Consider the following 20,362-nt stretch of genomic DNA (forward strand, 5'->3'; position numbering starts at 1 on the left):
GAGTCATGTGAGCGATTTCTTGCTCCACCCTTCTCTGCAAGAATAATCGAGGAAGGGGTGGTCGTTCATCGGATACTGGCCCCGCGGGGGCTTCTCAGCAGGTCACCTGCGGTGTAGCGTCATAACCATCTGAAGCGACCGCTATTTGCGGTAAAACAACGATGAGTCCCAACAGGCTGGTTTGACATCCCATTGATAGTCTCGTCGGTGCAATCAGCCATCCAGTCAAGACATGCCCTGCAGTAGGAAAAGCAGGTTGTCAGATGTCAATGTCTACAGTCTGCTTTAGAGTTCATGCTCACGAACATTTCAGGCATTGTGTGACGTCTCCTATTTTCAAGTGTGGCCCTCCAGGCTTCAATTTCTGAAAATCTGAAGAACCAGACACCGAAATAGCAGGTTGACCGTAGGGTCACATACGTCATGATATGGAAGCGTGCTGTGTTGAAACGAAGAGAATTGTGGAGAGTAAATTCTGGTATGAGGGTAATGACCAGGCTTGAGGATATAAAGCCGTGTCAAGGGCGCCCGGAGCGAGAAAAGCAGCACAATCATCGACGAAGAACCCTGCGAAGATATTAGCATTTGCGCAAGATTATAGCAACCAGAAACAATCAGTGAGCATACATTAACTACAATATCACTAGACCTCAAGCCACGAGCAAATTCATCATGGAGAGAATAATTTACGACCACGCCCAAGAGAATCCGGATGCTGTCGCCGTCGAAGACGAACAAATGTCCCTGACCTACGCCGAGCTTCTCGGAGAAGCAGGTCATCTGGCGTACGAGCTAGGAGACCTTGACATTGACGAGCCTGTGGGTATCGTGCTAGGCCCTGGTATCGACCAGGTTGTTGCCCAGCTGGCGGTGCGCTTGGCTGGTGGAACCTGTGTCCCACTTGAGCCATCAATCCCAGAAAAGCGCATCAAGGACCTTTTGGCAGAAATCGAGGTCAAGACTATCTTGATTGACGAGGACTCCTCGCTGGCTTGGCCACACCGAAAGCTCATCCAGATTCCGAAAGTGACCGGCGGAAAGACGCTCGATGAGAAGCTTCCCAAAGGGTTCAAGGACCCGTCCAAACGCAGCCACATTCTCTTCACGTCTGGATCGACTGGAAAACCCAAACCGGTTCAGATCCTCGCCGACGCCATCCTGCATCTTGCCAACAAAACACCAACCACCCCCTTGCTAAAGAGTGACCGTGTTGCGGAATTCAACAACCCGGGATTTGACCTGAGCTTGTATGAAATCTGGGTAACCTTGATCTCAGGTGCTACTGTGGTCGCTATCCCGCGAGACTCGGCCATCAGCGCGGATGCATTGGCTGAGATGGTCTCAAAACACCGGCTGACTGTGATGATCATCACGACTGCCCTATTTACTATCACTAGTACTCAAGACCCAACAGCATTTTCGACTCTGCGACATGTCATTACCGCAGGGGATGTGGCAAATGTACGAGCCATGAGAGATGTGCTGCAGAAAGGCGCTCCTGAGCATCTTTGGAATGCCTATGGGCCAACCGAGTGTGCGACTCTGGCTACTATGCAGGAAATCACACTTGAAGAAACCGGCAGAGACCGCATTGGCATCGGTAAGGCAGTGGGGGACTTGGAGCTCGTCTTACTTGACGAAGATCAACAGCCCGTGCATGAGAGCGGCAAGCAAGGAGAGATCCACCTTGGCGGACCACAATTGACGCCCGGATACTTGAACCGTGAAGAGCATAACGAAGAGCGGTTTGTGGATTTGAGCAGAGAGGATTTGGGCCTTGGCGAAGGCACGGTGCGTCTGTACAAAACTGGAGACTTGGCTGAGTGGCGCGACCATAGCGATTGCCTGGATTTCATTGGCCGGGCCGACTCCCAGGTCAAGCATGAAGGCTTTCGGGTTGAGCTTGGCGAGATTGAGCGAGCGCTCATGTCTCACGATGCGGTTCACTCGGCAGTTCTTATTCATCAGCCACCTTTGACAGAGGAAGAAGGCCATGTCTTGGTTGCCTTTGTGTCGGCTAAAGATCTGGACGAGGAATCGCTCATGGACTACGCTCGAGAGCACCTTCCCCATTACATGGTTCCCAACGCTATTGAGTTCTTGAGCGATTTTCCACTGACGCCTAATGGCAAAGTGGACCGTAAGACTTTGACCCAGCAGCGTCTAGATGCCTTGCAGGAGAAGAAAAAGGAGGCTAAGACCGACAGCACAGCCCCAAACGGTGAAGTGCCATATGACAAAGCAGGAAAACTTCGGAGTCTCTGGACAAACCTGTTACATCTTTCCGAAGAGGTATCTGATGATGACGACTTCTTCTCTCTGGGCGCCAGCTCACTGCAGGCTGCCTCGTTGATTAGCCAGATGCGCCAGGCATTTGACGTTCAGGTTTCGATGCACGATCTCCACGGCCACTCTCAATTCAACCAGATGCGGGATTTGATCCAGCCTAGCGAGCCTCGACAAAACAAGGCACCTGACGATACGCGGGTATGGAAGCAAGATGTCCTTCTTGTTGACGACATTGACATGGTGCCTCGATGGGAGGCCGAGGGCGAGGGTCATGTGTTCATCACCGGTGTGACCGGGTTTGTGGGTGCGCACCTTCTGTCTAACTTGATGCAGCGACCAGGAGTGAAGCAGATTGCATGCCTCGCGCGTAGCAGGAAAGACGTTAGTGCCTGGGCTCGGGTTCAGCAGGCTCTTGAGCGATACGATGTCTGGCCTGACAAGCTTGAATTTACGCAAAAGATCATCGTACTTGAAGGCGACCTCACTGATTGGCATCTTGGCCTCGGACAGGACAAGTTCACGTGGCTTTCAAACTGGGCATCAGTGGTCTTCCACCTTGGAGCCAAGGTCAACTTTTGCGAGTCATACCGAGAGCACCGCACGACAAACGTCGTTGGCACAAGGAACATTCTTCACCTCGCTGCCGCAGGTCGACGTAAGAGCTTTCATTACGTATCTAGTATTGATGTCTGGGGGCCGACAGGGAACATCCTGGGAACAGAAGAGATCTACGAGGACGATCCCCTTCAGCCACACATTCAGGGCCTTCGGTATGACCTGGGTTATGCGCAGAGCCAGTGGACAGCAGAGGCGATGGTGCGCCGGATGAGGGACCGTGGCTTGCCGGTGGCCATCTACCGGCCAGGTTTTGTTGTTGGTCACAGCCAGACAGGAGCCATGAACCCTGATGATTTCGTGGCCCGCCTATTGATAGGTTCCATCAAAGTCGGTGCCTTTCCCCGAGTGGCCGATCAACGTCTGGAGTACGTGACAATCGACTACGTGGTTGACGCAATGATGGCTATTGCGACCCGCAATGAGAATTTGGGTCGCTCGTACAGTCTGCTGTCACCGGATGTCAGCAAATCTGTCACGGTCGAACAAACCTGCGACGTGCTCAAGGAGGCAGGCTATCCCCTCGAACTCCTCGATTTTGAACAGTGGGTTGAGAGGGTGACCCACAGCGATGCAGACGGATTATTGACGCCGTTAATGCCATTGTTCCAGGAGCGAGTGTTAGGGCAGTTAACGCGATGGGAAGCTAGCCAGTACAGTCCGGTTTATCGATGCGACAATGCACTTAAGGCTCTCAGTGACAAGCCAGAGATCAAGTTTCGACCATTTGACGCGCACCTGTTGAAGAGGTTTATTTCTTTCTGGGACCGGAAGGGGTTTCATCATGTTTGAAGCGATTGGTCTTGACGCATGACATTTAATTGAGGCGATGTTTTTGTTGGATTAATGTTAAAGTTCATATAGCTGTCAGCTTGAAATTCAAATGAATAGAACCAAAGGTCCCATCTTGTCTCTTCGGTAAACGAACTGCTTGATTGTGATTCGGTGGAATAAACTTGATCCGGATAAAGGGTTGGGAATGTTGCGCTGTCCAGCAGCGTACACCGTCTTTTCAAGCCCCTAATACGCAACGGTGTGAGAGGGATGGCATAAGACACGGATTCGTGGACTGGTGTAGTTCGATATTGGAAATTGACTCAAATCAGCTGTCTTCTCAAAGACATAGGCGACCAATGCCTTTAGCCATAAAGCTGGATGAGCTAAAATGCAGCCAATCATCGAGTCTCTGTAGGGACGGCGTGGCTATCGCCGAGAGGCCCAGACTTCAAGCTCATGCAACATGCCAAGCCCATCTTCGTCACACTAGCTGGAGGTTGGGTGGGGTCGCAAGCGCCTGCTCAATTGAGGTGGCACTTATACTTCAAACTCAGACATGCGCCCAACCGTTGGCAACCAGAACTTGCATTTCATTGATCAAGCAAAAGTCACCGCTTTCTTGCTGCTGAGGATGATCCTTTTCCCACTTCCTAAGACGATTGCGAACGACTTGCATCTTAAAATAGGAAGAGGTCGTCCAGCGTCGAATCCGATTCTCCCAAAGAGCCACGGCAAGATTTTGCGAGGACAGCCACGCCCGGGTCGGATGCACCGTAGCATACGCTTCTGGATTATACCCGACGCGGACCTGGGGATTCAGGTAAACTCCGTGGAGTTGTGACAAAGGGTTGTCCGCGTGGATCAGGCAGCACTCTGAGCCTTCAAGGTGGGATAGCGAAAGGGAGTCAGGAACCGCACGGAATCGCAGTAGCGGAAAGGACACGAAAGGCGCCGCGGGCATCACCACTAAAAGAGTCAGTCTGATACAGCACCAGGCACAGACGAATTATCACCTACCCATCCCATTCCAGCAGCTTCTGACGGGAACTGGCTCCATGTTGATGAGGGCTCTGCGCGAGCTGGCAGAGCGGAAGTATGGCCAAGTCTGCATGACGTGTTCATCGCCTTGAGAGTCACGTAGGGCAAAAGTGTCGTAGTATAGAGGAGGTTTGGAGAAATCCAGGGAGCAAGCAGCCCCATAGACCCCGTTATTGGTATCTAGCAGGGTCGCTACATCGTCGACCTAGAAACCTCACCCATTAGTCACACATTCGCTGGGTTCTGCAAGTATTAAAGTCGATCATACCGTGAACACGACATCATTCAGGAAGAGAACTTTATCGAAAGTAATCCCCTCTCGGGCTAAGTCTTCCAATGGTTGCAAGGTCCAATTGCGTAGCCGAGCCAGGTATGGAATGCGTCGAAGCTCTGTCTGTCCCTGCGGGGTCTTGATCCAACCATCACGCCCGGGCGGAGCGGAGATTTCATCCTGATGTGTTGTGTCGGACAGAGTGATGTTGCGTCGCACACCAAGTCGATCTAGTCTTGTATCCAGCTCGCGCAGAGCTCCCTTGCTGTCATCCCAGCTACCACTTTCCAACACGCTCACAAAGACGTTCTCGGAGCCAAGGGTCTTGACCAGGTCAACGACGGCATCGTTCCAATGGCTTCGGAGGATACGCTCGTTGTTCCAATGAGTGCTGGCGATGAAAATACGGTCGGAGGGTAGCGGAGGAGGAGGGCGGGCATCCACGAGGGCGATATGGTGGTGAATCGAGAGGACCTGGAGCATTGTCCAGATCACTAAGCCGAGGCCCACGAGGAGGGCGACGCGTCGGCGGAACCCATATCGGCGGCGGGGAACCCAGCGGGGACCGGCCTTGGAAGAGGCAAACGGGGAAATCATGGGGACATTCTTTCTTCGCGAGAAGACAGTCAAGAGACGATCAAGTGGTGACAGTAAAAGAAAGCGTCATTGAGGTTTCACTTGCGTTTGATTCATCGGTCTGTTAGACCGACCCGGCCTTGACGCGGGACGGCAGGAGCGAACGGGATCAAAAATAGAAGCCAGGGGGGAATCCGCCTTCCGCGCTAATCCTATTTTTGACATGTCGATAATTGCGACCGGGGCCTTCTGCAGCCTGGTCAATCAGGCAACAACACTATTAACACAATCTCGAAGTACACATCTGCCAGAGAAGCGGTCTCGCTGTGTAAATATGACAACTGTCAATTACACTGCTCTCTATCAGAAATTGCCCAGTACATCTCAGCCTCTTCGTTATGTCGGTCTGTAAAGTTATATTCCTACTACTATATCTTCCGCAACGCCCTATACTACTGGATTGTCAGATATGTTTCCGAGAGGATTGATCGGCATTTGATCAAGGTAAACTGGGCTGAATGATCAGACGCCAAACAAAAGAGGTGTATAACCAAGAGGCTCCCCATGTACTCCGTACAATCAGGAAACTTCCAGAATATGGTTGAGAAGCTTTTTAATCACAATACCCTCAAACAGGCGAGTCGCGCATGGCGCACTATTGATCGAGCAGCCGATGAATGATGCCATTAACATTAAGATGTCTACGTGCTCACTTATTAATCACTATCTACAAGAAATGCCTCATAGACCGCGGCAGCACCCCTGTAAGGCTCGTATAGAAGCTGACTGCAATTTGTAAAGGCCATCGATGAGGGCCAATCAAATCTGTTGTACCCGGAAGCCGAGGAACCCGATCACTAATCTTTCTCAGATCTTGTCTACTAGTATACAAAGGAACTTGCCTGGCCATTTATCAGCGACGGAGGTATAGCCGTGGTATATCAGGCTCATAGACCGGCAGTAGGTATTACTTGGGTTACCAACATCAATTCAATTCAATTTAACTCAGATTCTTGCCTCGTCTTAGAAAATGTCTCTTGTTCTCATTACCGGTTCGACCGGCTTCATCGGCTCCCAGGTGGTCTGGGATGTACTTAAAGCTGGCTATCGCGTGCGGCTGGTCGTCCGTCGTGCTGAGCAGGCGACCAAGCTCGAGCGGATTTATGATCGCTATGCAGAGAAATTGGATTTTGCTGTCATTTCCGACTTGACAATTGATGGATGCTTCGACGAGCCACTACAGGGAGTGGATTATGCTTTGCACCTGGCCTCTCCATTACCCGGTGCCGGGGATGATCTCTTAAGCCCTGCCGTCCGAGGAACTATTTCAATCCTGTATTCCGCGCTCAAGGTGCCAAGCATCAAGAAAGTTGTCGTGACTGCCTCGGCATTGTCAATTATTCCGTTGGGGCCAACTAGAGATGGGTTGGTCGTGAAAGGTATGGTTCTCGTCCTATGAGGTATCGAGCACCAGTCCCATTAACGCGTTTGGTGGTAGAAACGACGGATGTTGAAGATGTCGACGCAGCCCAGGTTGCTTCGTTGAACCCGATGGAACAGTATCATGCCAGCAAGGTCGCGTCTTACAAAGCAACGCTGGATTTTGTGCGTGATCAACATCCAAAATTTGATGTGGTTACTCTGCATCCGGTCTTTGTCTTCGGCCACAATCACGCACAGGAATCAGCGGATCAGCTTGGGGGCACTTGTGGCATGCTGTACCAGGCAATCACAACTGGGAAGCTATTTGCGGCTCAGTACCGGGGTGTTCATGTTCATGACGTTTCTGCAGCACATGTAAAAGTTTTGGACAGCTCTATACAGGGACTGCAGTCATATCTTTTGGCCGCACCGCCCAGATCGTGGGCAGATGTCGAGGCTTTTGTCCGTCAACATTATCCGAGTCTACCCATCGGTATCCAGGCCACTGAAGGACCAAGCTATGTGCTCGACACGTCAAAGGCTGAGAGAAACTTGGGATTGACATGGAAGGGAATGGAAGAACAAGTCAGAGATGTGATTGACCAGCAACTGGCTTTCAAATGAGCATCTGCGTTGGTACTTGTTTGGCGAGGATGAAGTATGCCAGTGAGAGAAACGTGCTCTGAGTTGTGGGTCTTTAATGTTTAGCATTGTATTTTTTGTTCCTGAGCTCGCAGCGGTTCTGACGTGCAAATCGATCGTCAAATTTGAGTATAGGTGTAACCCATAAGTTTTGAATATGTTGCGCCAGTCACAATATTGAGTGCAGTGCGGGGTAACCTACCAATTATTTAGCCAGATTACTCAGCTAAAATACAGTACATTCCTTGCAAGATAACAAGAGGTTTCTAGTATCAGAGCACCACGGCTCTAGGACTTCCTAGAAAACCCACTTCGCATATGGTGAAAGTCAGCAACGGACAAATCCAAAATTGAGAGATTACATGGTGCTAACTGACGTGAAGAAGATTGGTTTGACGCGACCCCACTAAATGTCACCATCGGCCATTTCCCGACTGCTCTTTCTCCACAACCACTCAAACTAGCCCTTTTGATTCAAGCTTCTCCTCTTCTGCACTCATCTAATATTCGCTTGGCACCTTAATCTAATCCATTTGTTAGCAACATGCATCCAGCCGGGGTTGCTCTATTCGTCCAATGCGCATTCTTGGGATGCCCACGGGATTGCCGATCCCCTGCATCAAAAAGGCAGGGATCTCCAGGGACAACGGCCGGAGTCTCTACTTTCCATTCTCGTGGTCTTCAGCAATTCTCCCATTGGTGTCAGGGCCGTCTATCAACGAGGTTGACACTCTCCACCCAGCCGGCTTTTGTCTGCCCTGCGCGATGAAGATGGGTATGATAGTCCGTCGCAAGATGCAGGTGCAATGAAGGCTTCTCCATCCATGCATTCCAGGCAGGCACGTGGGGGCATCATGAAGGGACAGCGGCAATTCCTGACGGGTCGCCTTGAAGGATAAATAGCAAGATACATCCCTTTCATGCTGGCATTGTTGTCACTATCACCATCATACATCGAATATCATGCATTCTAGTGCCCTTGTCGGCCTTCTGGCATTTGCGGCCGCTGCCTCGGCTTTGCCCGGGGCTTCGTCACGGCACGCCCACTCGCACTCATTCATCAGCAACCTCAAAGACAAGGTCAAGAATGTCGTGGTGTTGGTCATGGAGAACCGCTCCGTCGACAACCTTCTTGGTGGACAGACGATCAAGGGCCTCGAGAACCCCATCAACAACGGTCCCTTCTGCAACCCTTACAACGTGAGCAACCCAGCTGAGGGCACTGTTTGCAGCGCGGCATGGGACTACGACTCGGTTACCGACGATCCTGATCACGCGGTGTACGGCAATAATATCGAGTTCTACGGCACGTTCACGCCGGACAATGAGGCGATCGCATCAGGCGCATTGACTCCTAGCCAACAGGGCTTTGTGCACGAGCAACTGCGGGTATACGGTGCCAAAGCCAACCGCACCCAGCTATCCACCCAAGTCATGAACTATTACACCGAGGACCAGGTGCCGGTTCTCACCCAGTTGGTGCAGAACTATGTTGTTTTCAACCACTGGCACTCCGATATCCCAGGTGTAAGTCTTCCAATGCAGCAGATGCAATGCAGCAATGCTAACCCATGGACAGCCCACCGATCCCAACCGGGCGGCTTTGACGTCGGGAACCTCATATGGCCACGGCAGCAATGACGATGCTTTCACCGTACACGCCTTCCCTCAACGGTCCATTTTCCAGCAATTGAGCGAGACAAATCACACCTGGATCAACTACTACGATATCGCGGGCGGTACGGGTCCAGATGCCGAGTTCTACGACTGGACCTACACTGCCAACCGCACCAACCAGGTCCAGCCCTTAGAGCAGTTTTACACGGATGCGGCGGCGGGTGAGCTTGCCGACTTCACCTATCTCAATCCATCCTGCTGCGGAGTGGGCACCAACTCGATGCACCCCAGCGGACTCATCTCGGATGGCGAGAAGCTGATCAAGCAGGTCTACGAGGCTCTGCGCAATGGTCCACAGTGGTCCAACACGCTGTTCATCCTTAGTTTCGATGAGACCGGTGGCTTTCACGACCATGTGCCTCCTCCTCTGGCTCCTGCGCCAGACAACTTGACCTACACGGCGACCACCCCCAGTGGCGAAAAATACACCTTCCCCTTTAACCGCCTGGGCGGCCGTATCCCGACCTTGCTGATCTCCCCGTGGGTGGGCAAGGGATACGTCGAGCAGAAGGGCACAGATGTTGACGGTGAGACGGTGTCGTACTCTGCTTCGTCAATCCTGCGCACTCTCGGCTATCTCTGGGACTTCGAGCCCTTCACCCCTCGTGTCGAGTATGCACCTTCCTTCGATCATCTGATCCAGGGGCGGGCGCGCAACGACACGCCTGCCACCTTGCCCGAGCCGGTGCCTTTCCGCAAGTGATTAGACTGCGTACAGGGGGGATTACGACGAACCATGACTGCATGATTGAGAATTGCTCATCGATAGAGACATCAAAATAAACCATTACACTCTTCCAACCACGAAATGATTTATAGCCTTCCGTAAGCTCATCCTATTAAAACCACATCCAACCCAAGAAAACCGGATCCTGGCACTAAAGCGCTGCCTTCCCGCCTGTCTTCCCCTCTCCATCCTCAGCAAAAGCCCCATCGTACTCCACCGCCCGGTTCTCCCGCACCCAAACCTTCTCCCCCTCACTCCGGTACGGCGGCGGAATCATCCCATTGATCTTCCACAGCCGCCGCTCCGTCTCCTCCACGTGGTACTCCACATCAAACCCTTTATCCAGCACATGCTCCCTGAAGATCTTATCAAGCCAGTTGGTCGTGCGACGATACGCGGCGTCGCTATCCGGCTGCACGACCGCGATGTGCGTGACGACCGCCCGTACAAAGGGCCGTTCGGCTTTGGTAGCCTCCCGGCCACCCACGTAGACATCCTCCGGGTTGAGTTCGTGGAATTGGATGACCACGTAAAAGGCGGGGAGGCCGATGGAGGTGTATCTTTTTGTGATGTCAGTCGCGAAGCTTGATTTTGCTTCTGGGGTGAAAGTCCCGGGAGGAGAGTAGATTTGCCAGAGGGGCATTTTGGGATTCGGGATTTGGTTGGGGTTTCGAGGTGGGTAATCTAGTTCGATTGGGTTTGCTCGAGAGACTTTACTGGAGTCTAGATGGGTATAGTTGAGGTAGTGAGATAATTTGGTCGAAGGATGGAATCTGGCTGGGGGATCGATAAACTGCTGACTGCTATGTGAAATAGGGTCTTTTATCTCATGGTTGTGCTGATCGCTGACTGCACCCCAGTCAATTGTTGATGTTCGAGCGCATATGTAAGATTAGTGATCTACACCGATCAGGGCCATTGATGGTGTGGTGATTGGCGCGGAGTTAGTGATCAGTGAACCAGTCCGTCGGGGCCCCCCCGTCTCCACGGGATGATTAGTGAACTAACGATGTAAGTCGCGGTAGCACAAATCAAGTTGGCTCATACACCACGAAGATGGTGGTATTTAACACCACTCGTCGCTGGCACGCTTGATTGACCGACTCATCATCAAGCATCATTCTTTTACTATCCAAATGACCGCCCCTCTAGTCTTCATCACCGGCGCAACCGGCTTCATCGGCTCCCAGGTCGTCCTCGCGACCCTGCGGGCGGGATACCGGGTGCGCCTGTCCATCCGCCACGCCTCCCAGGAGGCCCCACTGCGCGCCCGCTACCCCGACTTCAGTCCCCAGCAGATCGAAATCTACATCATCCCCGACATCACCCCGCGCGACGCCTTCATGCCCGCCCTCGATGGCGTTGACCACATCTTCCACCTGGCCTCGCCTATGCCCGGCCGCGGGTCCGATCTCCAAGCCGACTACATCGACCCGGCCGTCAAGGGCACCGAGTCGATTCTGTACTCCGCGTTAGCGTTCCCGAAGATCCAGAAGGTGGTGGTGATGTCCTCTGTGCTGGCGTTGACCCCCCTGGATGCCCTCCGCGAGACGGAGGTTTACGTGACGGGTACGTCCATTCCATCAGCCTCCCATTTCCTTTCCTCCCTCAATTCTTGAGAAAGCGAAAGCTAACAAAAGCAGACAACACCCACGAAACCATCCCAATAGATCTCCCCGACCCGATCCCAGAAGGCTTTTCAGGCCACGGCCTGAAATACAGCGCCTCAAAGGTGGCCGCGCACGACGCCACCCGCAGCTTCCTGGCCACCCAACACCCGACATTCACGCTGATCACGTTCCACCCGACCTTCGTGCTAGGCGAGAGCCTCATCCAGACGACCCCGGAGGAGATTGGGGGCATGAACGCGTTCTTCTGGAACACGCTGCAGGCCGAGAAGCCCGGGATGGCGAACGCGTGGGTCGACGTGCGGGACGTGGCGGAGGCGCACGTGCGGGCGCTGCAGCGGGAGGTGGGCCCGGGCACGGAGGTGCTGCTGTCGGCGCCGACGCCGGGGTCGTGGGACCGGGTGGCCGAGCTGGTACGCCGGAAGTATCCCGGGGTTGGGTGCCGGTTGCAGGGGCCGTTTGAGAAGGGGTGGACGGTGGATACGCGGACGGCGGAGCGGGTGCTGGGGATGGAATGGCGAGGTCAGGATGAGATTGTGGAGGCGGTGTTGGGGCAGCAGTTGGCGTTGAGGGGGGGAGCTTCCGCTGCTTTGTAAGGGGTTGTGGGTTTGGGATGGAGGTTTGGTGTTTGAACTGGTGTATACTATAATGATATGTGCTGCTTGTATTGTAATCCACGGGCAGAAACTGCCGTTACAAATCATGAAATTGTCTCACAGGAAGTGTGATGAGGTAGGAATCTATGATTGAATGCTATTGTTGTGTAAACCAAATTTCTCGTAATTCTTGGTCCTAGACTTGCGGCCCCCTCCCCACCCCCCCTCCTCCCCCGAATTCGCTTCTCCCAGTATGCATTTCATTTAAGATTGCTAAATCAGACGGAGTCTTTCTCCATCATTAGCTTTACGGACTGCAGATCTGCCGGTGAATCTCTCACCTTAGTGCTAGCTTCGTCTGTCTGATGAGGATAGTGGAACCTCTTGTCCGTGGTTATAGTTGGATGTCGTTTCGCGCTCAGACTTGACTAGTCGTGGGCCTGCGCGTGCCGATTCTTGTTTGCGGTCACTGGAACGCTTCTTGAGGATGAAAGGAAGTAGGAGGCACATGATGTAAAAGGGTAGGTAGGACGATGGATGCCGTTATAGTTCAGACCGGGGTGGAGTATATGATGATAGCGGAATTCAGAGTAGTGGAGATGCTTGTCTAAAGAGGATTGCTGTCTGTTCAGGAGGAATACGATGTTGTTCTGTTGATGGACTATTTGTGTCGCTGTGACTTTCTGCTCAGAGCCTTATATATCCCAATATTCAGCCTACAGACCATTCATATAGCACAGCCATTACTCCTATATTGTTGTTCCCTGACTGAATACCGAATGAAGTAATCAAGGCGATACCGAAGGGGGCGGCACTCTGATTGGCCGGATGACGCCAGTACAGCGAAGCGCCCGTGTTGTCAGCCTCATCGCGACAACAGTGGGTCTGTGCTGACACCCAAGCCGTGGCAGCTGAAGCTTAGTTCAGTCCCGAGAAGCAGATTGATTGTTTCAGCCTGGAGGCCGACCATCCCGTCTGTTGGGGCGCAGCGCTCGCGCCCTTCTGCAGTCAGCTCGCCGCTTGCCCAATCCGGCAACCCACTCGGTGGACGGACGCGATCTGCGACCACGTGGAGTGAAATCTCGGGTTATGCGTACAGAGCGATATCTCTCAAGGGACTATTTCAGAAGAAATTGAAGGGCAGTTTGGGGCAAAGATTTCACTGTTAGGGCTGTAGTGTGCCTGCTTATCGCGATGGTGTGCCCTACCCTGCAGCGAGCCTTGCTGACAGTGTCAAGGTTCCGTCTGTCACTTCCAAATGAGCGTATACAGTAGTAAAGTACACTCGCGAAGCGCTCCCAAACAGCCTCGCCATTCTAGGAGAGCTTGTTCTAGGGTGCTAAACAGTGATCTATCAGATGCTCGATCTCTCGCTGAAGTAACTGGTTTGAAAGGGCTTTTATGGAAGTGTCACATGACTTGAGCTTTTCTTTTCTAAGAGAGGGGAGAGTCTTGAAGACCTGTAGATTCAGGCTGTAAGTCTCGAGGAATACACAAGAACTTGCTTTTGAAGGTGTATATTGAATTACTCAAAGGCGCTTCAAAGGTGCTTGAAAGGCCATCTGAAAAGCACACGAAATTCGTCACAAGGTACATAAGTAGTTTGCTGACAGAATGCATGGAAAAGATGTAAGTTGAAGCCCTGGACCCGCTAGGACGCTTCAAGGACGATTTTGACCAGAGGGAATCACCTGCTAGACAAATCCGCTGAGTGAAAACATGAATCAATCAGGTCGAATGAATCTCAATACATGCAAGTCTATAAACTAATATGGTACATGATCGACAGAAAATAAATCACACGCATGTAGCAGACCAGCAAGCGAATCGGAGACATATGTCACACTATCTCCGGCCACGAAGTCGTTGCACGATCAACCTTTCCTGACGTTCCTTGTCTGCACGCCCACAAGCACCATCGAGAAAACTGTAAAGGCTTCCGGCAAAAACACCAAAACCACCCGCACTGCCAAACTTCCAGTGCTGGAGCTGAGGTCTTTCCGCTGCGTGCACACCGCGACCAACTGGTAAATAGCCCGGATGCCCACAAAGAATAATGCCAGAAAAGACCCCTGAAGAAGCTGATAGCCACCATTCATATTAGTAAAGAATTCACCTAAGCGAGACGGGAGACTCACCGTAGTACCAGCATGAAACGAGAAGGCATCCTTCCGTCGCTGCGATGGCAGGAGCTGGATACATGCCCAGATCACCTCCAAACCCCAAACCAACACCATTAATCCGGTGCCTGTCTTCCAGTGGTCCAGACTGTCCGCCTTGGGATGACCTTCATAGATGTTCAAGGCACCCACAATTGCAAGCGCAAGAGCCGTGGCCATCAATCCTGTGGCTACGATGACTACCGCCCAGCCGACCCATTGTGATCCGGGGTTGCGGTAAGCTCGGCTGTTACGGAGGACTGTGAGCTCATGACCCTATCTGCAGATGAGGAGAGAAATGCTTACGCTTCATGGAGAAGACCATCAATTGCTAGAATGAGAGGCGAGATGCCCACGCCCACAATGATGTTCGCAGCAAGGCTCTGGCTATCATGTACTCCCATCGCTCCTCCCACGACACGAGCAATGCAGAAGACACTTAGATAGTACCATGCCAGAAGTCCGCCCGAGCGGCGCGTCCAGACAATGTAGAAAACCAAGGGAAGGAGCACCAGGTAAAGGACAAGATCGGCTGCAAAGATGGCGTTCATGGTGCCTGACGATGAGATTGACTCGTGTAGAAAAAGCCGTCGATGACTGTCTGACTCAAAACTTGGGTTGCAGCGAATTTTGTCCAGAGCTGTTATTCAAGTTCGACGGCCAGCTGCTTTTATCATCCCCAGGAACTACCAACTCTAGGCCACCCACGCGAGTAACCGCCTCTTTCATCCATGATTACCCGCAACTGCCATCTCGGGCATACATCGCGGGGGCCCAGCTGCATTCAGTGGCTTGAGCATGGGGAAGCATACTACCAGTACACCATGCTGCAACTGTTTTGCTGGCCATAAAGCTTGATTAGCCACAATTTGATCCACCAGCAAAGTGTGAATCGCAGCCACTGTCATCTCAGGACCTCCATAGATGTGATTGGTCAGATTTAGCCCATGAAAATGACCAGCGTTCGGTGGTTGAAGGGTAGATGGAAACCAGCTCGATGGCTGCCTGCCCGAGTCGGCGAGGCCGGCCAGTGTAGAAATGTACGTACAATTAAGTCAGTTGTTCACAAAGCTGAGTGCAACCTTACACCTCAGTGGAAGGGCGTGCCTACTTGTAATCCAAGAAAAGCTTAGCGTGCGTCGTGTCCCGCCGTCAGCACTAGTCTCAATCCGGTAACCACTTCGATATTCCCCAATCTGGAAGGAGCACTTACTGCCCCGCGGCGGGGAGCGCGGTGATCACATCGACTCTTTTTCTCTCGAACCTCCCATCTCCTTGCTCTCTTTTTGTCAGCCATTCTCCATCTTCATTCACTTGCATCGGATATAAGACTTGCCAAGTCTCTTCAGAGGTTATCGTGTTGATTGCTCTCTTAGGAAACCACTTCGGTCCTGTCATGGTCTACCGCGGGAAACCCAGTGCAGCCTGTTCTTGGTGCCGGGCCCGCCGGCTCAAGGTATACTTATCAGAACTACCTTCTCTATACGCGCTAAAAGATCTGTAGTGCGACCAGAAACGGCCCTCGTGTTCCTCATGTCTGCGAGCCAAGCGGATCTGCACCGGATACCGCGATGTAGCCGCTCTTAGTTTCCATGATCAGACTGCCGAAGTGGTCGAGAAGGCCAATCGTCGTCCGCAACCGCAATCAGAATACACCAGCGTATCACCTTGGGTAGATGCGTCGGAGATCGCATCGTCATCCTCCGACGAAAATGCCTATAACCTTTTCGCCCTGCAGCCTATGTCTACACCAATAATTGACCAAGGGATTACTTATGTCCTGACCTATCATGTCGGGTCGGCTCGTCGCTCGGTTTCTGGGCACCTGTCGTTTCTACCCTCCTTACTACAACAGGAGCCGAGTCCCGCTGTCATGGCGTCCGTCAATGCGATGGGGCTGGCAGCACTAGGCAACATTCACGGGAATCCTCACCTTACCCGTGCGGCACGTCAACAGTATACTATCGCACTATCAGAGACAAATACTGCTCTGCAAGATACCATCACTGCCAAGTCTGATGCCACACTCGCTGCGGTTCTCGTCTTGGGTTTGTACGAGGTGCGCTGCCCACGCTTATATCGAGTCCGTATTACTGCTTGCTGATCCCAATGATCTCAGATCATAACCTGCCAGAGCCATTCGCTGATGGTGCGCTGGGCAGATCACATCGAAGGTGCGATGGCCCTCATCAAGCTACGCGGGTCGGAGCAGCTACGAAGCCCGGTCGGACTCGCCCTATTCACACAGTTACGCGGCCAATACGTGAGTCTATATGCCCCGTCAGCCACCGCTTGTGCTTCTGACTATTAACCGACCGCGCAGACTTTAAGTAATTTGTACCGAAAGAAATCCACTCCTGCATGGCTGATGGCCTTGTCGGAGGAGACAGTCGGCATGCGGGGACCACAGCAGTGCCCCATGGAATCATTCTTCAGGTATCTGGCCAAGGTCAGCGAGCTGTGCGCACAAGTGGGTCGGAGAGCCAAGACTCCTCATGAAACTATACAAGAGGCACTGCAATTGGATGCTATGCTGGCTGCGTGGGCCTTGACCGTCGGTCAAGGCTGGCAATACTCAGTGCTTGACGCCGCAGCCACCAGTAAGAACAAGCCTTCTGAGCAGCATATTTACGGCGATTACTACCACGAGTACCCTGAGATCGGCATTGCTGTCATGTGGAACACGTACAGATTGACGCGGATCGTTATCCACGAAGTGATCGCTGCTGTCTGCGAGCGATTATGGAGGCGATCGAGAGGCAACAACAATGAACTCTGGGCGACCATTCGTCAGAGCGCTGCAGTCACCCGTCAGCTAGCGGAGGAAGTATGCGCCGGTGTCCCTTACTTCTTCGGGTCGACTCACTCTGACAAATCGCTGATTGATGCATCGGGGCTGATCCGTTCACACTGGACGCTGTTTGTTGCATCCGACTGTGTTGGAAGCACGCCCCGCATGAAAGCCTGGATTACGAGTCGCTTGAATGAGATTGGTAGACGCATAGGAGTGCAACAGGCACTGTCTATGACAAATTACTTGCATGGAGACGTGTCTCTCAACTGGCTGAAGCAAGAACTGCAGGCTATCGATAATTTGCACGGGGATAGCCAAGGCGACGTTCCATCTGAACCCAGACTGCTCGTGAATGTGAGAGGCATGAAAAAGCACCAATCAAAGATGAACCAGTAAACAGTGGAGTATTGGACGATTTGTTCAAATTTGGCGTCGGCGGTCTCGCCTTCGACGTGACCTGTACCTGCAGTGCTGATCCGAGTAGAGATTATTATCGATGTTTGTCGTTATCACTGCGCTTGAGCTGTGGATGACTACTTCAGGTCATTGATAAGGTCGGCTGGGCTTCTGGTTGGAGGAGACCAGCCGTGCGGGGAAATCGGCCATCATCCCCGCTCCTACTTAAGGTCGAATCTTCCCGCCACTTCATCCCCACGCATCATAAGAATGGAGAAGTACTATCGAAATGATCAAAGTCTGGAGGAGGACCAGTTGAAGCCGCTACATCGTCAACGATGGCTGCGGGTAGTAATGGGTCTCATTCTTCTTGGAATGGGCATCTATTCCCTCTTCCGGGTACGATTTCAAGTACTTCCCAAGTACTCGTTCTGATCGATAAATAGAACTTTAGTGGTACGATGCGAATCCAACCAGCTTCGCGCCCCACCTCACTGGATAACTTCGAGAAATGCTCGATTGACAATTTCCGTGGAACGGGATACCCCTTCCTTGACACGGCTATTCCATTGACGGTGGAAGACTTCGAAGATCGCCGCGACCGCTTGGCGCTGGCCCTCGTGGCCGACAGTGTGGATGCTTTTGTGGTTGAGCCAGGATACACATTCAAATACTACGCCAACATCAGCCAGCCCGAATGGGAAGTCTGGGAGGTGTGTGCCATGATCTGAATGCTGCCATGTGTTTGCGGTCCGCTAAAACCTTAAAGCCCGAAGAGCGCCCTTTCCTGCTCGTGGTGCAACCTGAGCGTCTCCCCTCTGGTAAAGTCAAATCCAAGTCGTCGTTCCTCTGCCCCTCGTTCGAAGCGGAGCGGGCACGACTCCTCGGGATGCCGTTCACTGAGGAGATTGATATCATCCCGTGGGAAGAGCACTGGGATCCGTATGAGACTCTCAAAACCGCTGAAACATTCTCGCGCCTTCGCCGCACACCGCGTCTCATGGTCGATGAAGAGATGCGGGATTTCATTCAGCGTGGGCTCGGTCGGGCCGGGTTCCACGTGGTTGGTCTTCAGGGCGAGGTGGAGCGAGTGCGACAGATCAAATCAGAGAAGGAGATTGGAGTCCTGAGGGCAGTGAATACAGGGACAGTGGAGGCGGTCCGGCAAATGAGAAAGTGTGAGTAGAAGAGTGGATTCAAGTTTGCCACAAAATTCGAAAATGCTAACTCGACACAGGCCTGTCTCCTGGGTTGACCGAAAGCGAGATCGCACGTGTATTGGATAAGACTCTCCTCTCCGCTGGATTGGAACCTTTTTTTGACATTGTGTTATTTGGTATGGAATCAAGAGCATCCATATAAACATGGACTTAGGCTGACAGCTGGAATAGATGAGAATGCTGCAAATCCTCATGGTGGAACCAATGGGTCGAAGGTGCTGGAAGCGGAGACATTTGTCTTGATAGATGTTGGGTTCGTATTCAGCCCAGCGATGCGGGGATTTGGTCTAACGGTCGCAGGGCCCATCTGATGGGTTATTCTTCTGACATCTGTCGCACATTCTTTCCTCCATTCCTAGAACGACCGGCATCTAATGCTGCTGTACCCGATTGGATGAGAGAGAAACTTGATGTACATTCCCTTCACTCTTCCTTACTCTTTCGCTTGCATGGCACTAACCGTAACAGGTCTGGGACATCGTCTTCGAAGCGCAAACTAAGTCCATCGACCGATTTATCGTCGATGCCACAGCAGCTAGTGTGGATATTGCCGCTCGTACTGTCATCAGTGCAGCTGGATATGGCGATGCGTTTACGCACCGTGTCGGACACGGGATTGGCATTAAGGGTAGGTTCAACTTCCCCGCATACAGTGTGGAGGGACTAACATCCACAGCGCATGAGAGCCCTTACCTCAACAAGGGCAACCATGAGACCGTCCTTCGAGCGGGGATGACTTTCACCTCCGAGCCGGGTGTGTACCTGGTAGACAAGTTTGGCGTCCGCCACGAGGACATCTTCCTAGTGCGGGAGAATGATACAGCGGAATTGTTGACAGGACAGCGAGCCATCGGCCCATGGGACCCCTGAGATGATCGACAGGACAGTTAACGGGCCCCGGCGGGTGTGCGATGCTGTTGTTGGTCAATTTGCGTGGTGATGGGGCTAATGTATTGCTTTTGCCACCGAAATGGTGAAGGGGGTGCTCGGGTTGCTGCAGTGGATTCTTGGCTCGCTTCCTTCTGCTGAGTAGGGATAGACCATCGGGAGGCCTGAAGTTAGTTGAGCAAGTTGCCACGGATGGATGTTTCGTGGGGATATGGCAGTAGAAGAGACAGAGGGCGACCGGTGAGCTACCTAGGTATGCAACATATGTTCAACGGTCGGCAATTGAGATTTCACTCCACATTGCCAATCTGCTGTGTGACTAGGCTGGCTCATTTTTGCGGGTGGTCGGTGCCTCGCGAAGCAGGCGTGCGCATGTCGGCCCAAAATACGGCTAACCGCTTCTGTGGAACAGTGCTTACATAAGGCTTGGCGCACCCAAAGTTCAAACCGTCCAAAGGTTGACGAGGAGCAGCAGCAGCAGAATGGAGCGACTAGAGTCTTGATTCTCCACCAAAAGTGGCGGAGTAGAGGTATAGGACCAGACAGTAAGACAGCAACTAACTTCAATCAGAGTACTGATCAGAAGTCAGTTCTGTGAAATAAAGCTCAGGGCTATACTTTGCCAAGCATCGCTTGACTCTTGTGCT

General features: G+C 52.5%; 9 protein-coding genes across 9 annotated transcripts; 6 read left to right on the forward strand and 3 right to left on the reverse strand.

The window, feature by feature from the left end:
- Window positions 1–589: 589 nt before the first annotated feature.
- BO82DRAFT_337031 (non-ribosomal peptide synthetase) lies at window positions 590–3,696 on the forward strand (the record flags this gene model as incomplete). Its single annotated transcript, XM_025633378.1, has 1 exon — window positions 590–3,696. The coding sequence occupies exon 1, from the start codon at window positions 673–675 to the stop codon at window positions 3,694–3,696; it is 3,024 nt and encodes a 1,007-aa protein (XP_025491229.1). The 5' UTR covers window positions 590–672.
- A 535-nt stretch (window positions 3,697–4,231) lies between these two features.
- BO82DRAFT_285265 (glycosyltransferase family 69 protein) lies at window positions 4,232–5,587 on the reverse strand (the record flags this gene model as incomplete). Its single annotated transcript, XM_025631488.1, has 3 exons — window positions 4,232–4,647; window positions 4,699–4,924; window positions 4,988–5,587. 3 exons carry the CDS (start codon window positions 5,585–5,587, stop codon window positions 4,232–4,234), a joined length of 1,242 nt encoding a protein of 413 aa, XP_025491230.1.
- Window positions 5,588–6,596: 1,009 nt separating this feature from the next.
- On the forward strand, window positions 6,597–7,612 carry BO82DRAFT_375188 (flavonol reductase; the record flags this gene model as incomplete). The annotated part of the gene is made up of 2 exons (XM_025637465.1): window positions 6,597–7,005; window positions 7,095–7,612. 2 exons carry the CDS (start codon window positions 6,597–6,599, stop codon window positions 7,610–7,612), a joined length of 927 nt encoding a protein of 308 aa, XP_025491231.1.
- Window positions 7,613–8,454: 842 nt separating this feature from the next.
- Window positions 8,455–10,092, forward strand: BO82DRAFT_384027 (phosphoesterase superfamily protein; the record flags this gene model as incomplete). The annotated part of the gene is made up of 3 exons (XM_025638070.1): window positions 8,455–8,465; window positions 8,605–9,157; window positions 9,210–10,092. The coding sequence occupies 3 exons, from the start codon at window positions 8,455–8,457 to the stop codon at window positions 10,008–10,010; spliced, it is 1,365 nt and encodes a 454-aa protein (XP_025491232.1). The 3' UTR covers window positions 10,011–10,092.
- A 38-nt stretch (window positions 10,093–10,130) lies between these two features.
- BO82DRAFT_355010 (tautomerase family protein) lies at window positions 10,131–10,799 on the reverse strand. The gene has a single exon (XM_025635330.1). It carries the CDS (start codon window positions 10,675–10,677, stop codon window positions 10,186–10,188), a length of 492 nt encoding a protein of 163 aa, XP_025491233.1. The 5' UTR covers window positions 10,678–10,799; the 3' UTR covers window positions 10,131–10,185.
- A 358-nt stretch (window positions 10,800–11,157) lies between these two features.
- BO82DRAFT_337047 (NAD(P)-binding protein) lies at window positions 11,158–12,273 on the forward strand. The gene is made up of 2 exons (XM_025633379.1): window positions 11,158–11,603; window positions 11,678–12,273. The coding sequence occupies exons 1-2, from the start codon at window positions 11,171–11,173 to the stop codon at window positions 12,256–12,258; spliced, it is 1,014 nt and encodes a 337-aa protein (XP_025491234.1). The 5' UTR covers window positions 11,158–11,170; the 3' UTR covers window positions 12,259–12,273.
- A 1,738-nt stretch (window positions 12,274–14,011) lies between these two features.
- On the reverse strand, window positions 14,012–15,166 carry BO82DRAFT_98376 (uncharacterized protein). Its single transcript, XM_025641724.1, has 3 exons — window positions 14,724–15,166; window positions 14,397–14,664; window positions 14,012–14,339 (listed from the first exon to the last, which is right to left on the reverse strand). Exons 1-3 carry the CDS (start codon window positions 14,966–14,968, stop codon window positions 14,133–14,135), a joined length of 720 nt encoding a protein of 239 aa, XP_025491235.1. The 5' UTR covers window positions 14,969–15,166; the 3' UTR covers window positions 14,012–14,132.
- Window positions 15,167–15,813: 647 nt separating this feature from the next.
- Window positions 15,814–17,607, forward strand: BO82DRAFT_285171 (Zn(II)2Cys6 transcription factor; the record flags this gene model as incomplete). Its single annotated transcript, XM_025631487.1, has 4 exons — window positions 15,814–15,873; window positions 15,922–16,476; window positions 16,537–16,680; window positions 16,741–17,607. 4 exons carry the CDS (start codon window positions 15,814–15,816, stop codon window positions 17,605–17,607), a joined length of 1,626 nt encoding a protein of 541 aa, XP_025491236.1.
- A 461-nt stretch (window positions 17,608–18,068) lies between these two features.
- On the forward strand, window positions 18,069–19,697 carry BO82DRAFT_285268 (Creatinase/aminopeptidase; the record flags this gene model as incomplete). The annotated part of the gene is made up of 7 exons (XM_025631489.1): window positions 18,069–18,320; window positions 18,377–18,785; window positions 18,845–18,943; window positions 18,999–19,080; window positions 19,128–19,239; window positions 19,296–19,455; window positions 19,504–19,697. 7 exons carry the CDS (start codon window positions 18,069–18,071, stop codon window positions 19,695–19,697), a joined length of 1,308 nt encoding a protein of 435 aa, XP_025491237.1.
- Between the last annotated feature and the right edge of the window lie 665 nt (window positions 19,698–20,362).

This window comes from Aspergillus uvarum (assembly GCF_003184745.1).
Source record: "Aspergillus uvarum CBS 121591 unplaced genomic scaffold BO82scaffold_32, whole genome shotgun sequence".
NCBI lineage: Eukaryota > Fungi > Ascomycota > Eurotiomycetes > Eurotiales > Aspergillaceae > Aspergillus > Aspergillus uvarum.

Coding starts and splice junctions, on each gene's coding strand:
- BO82DRAFT_355010 (XM_025635330.1), bottom strand. CDS start 10,677: ATGCCCCTCTGGCAAATCTACTCTCCTCCCGGGACTTTCACCCCAGAA.
- BO82DRAFT_337047 (XM_025633379.1), top strand. CDS start 11,171: ATGACCGCCCCTCTAGTCTTCATCACCGGCGCAACCGGCTTCATCGGC. Junction 11,604..11,677: donor GACGGAGGTTTACGTGACGG/GTACGTCCATTC, acceptor TAACAAAAGCAG/ACAACACCCACGAAACCATC.
- BO82DRAFT_98376 (XM_025641724.1), bottom strand. CDS start 14,968: ATGAACGCCATCTTTGCAGCCGATCTTGTCCTTTACCTGGTGCTCCTT. Junction 14,665..14,723: donor GATGGTCTTCTCCATGAAGC/GTAAGCATTTCT, acceptor CCTCCGTAACAG/CCGAGCTTACCGCAACCCCG. Junction 14,340..14,396: donor CGTTTCATGCTGGTACTACG/GTGAGTCTCCCG, acceptor GGTGGCTATCAG/CTTCTTCAGGGGTCTTTTCT.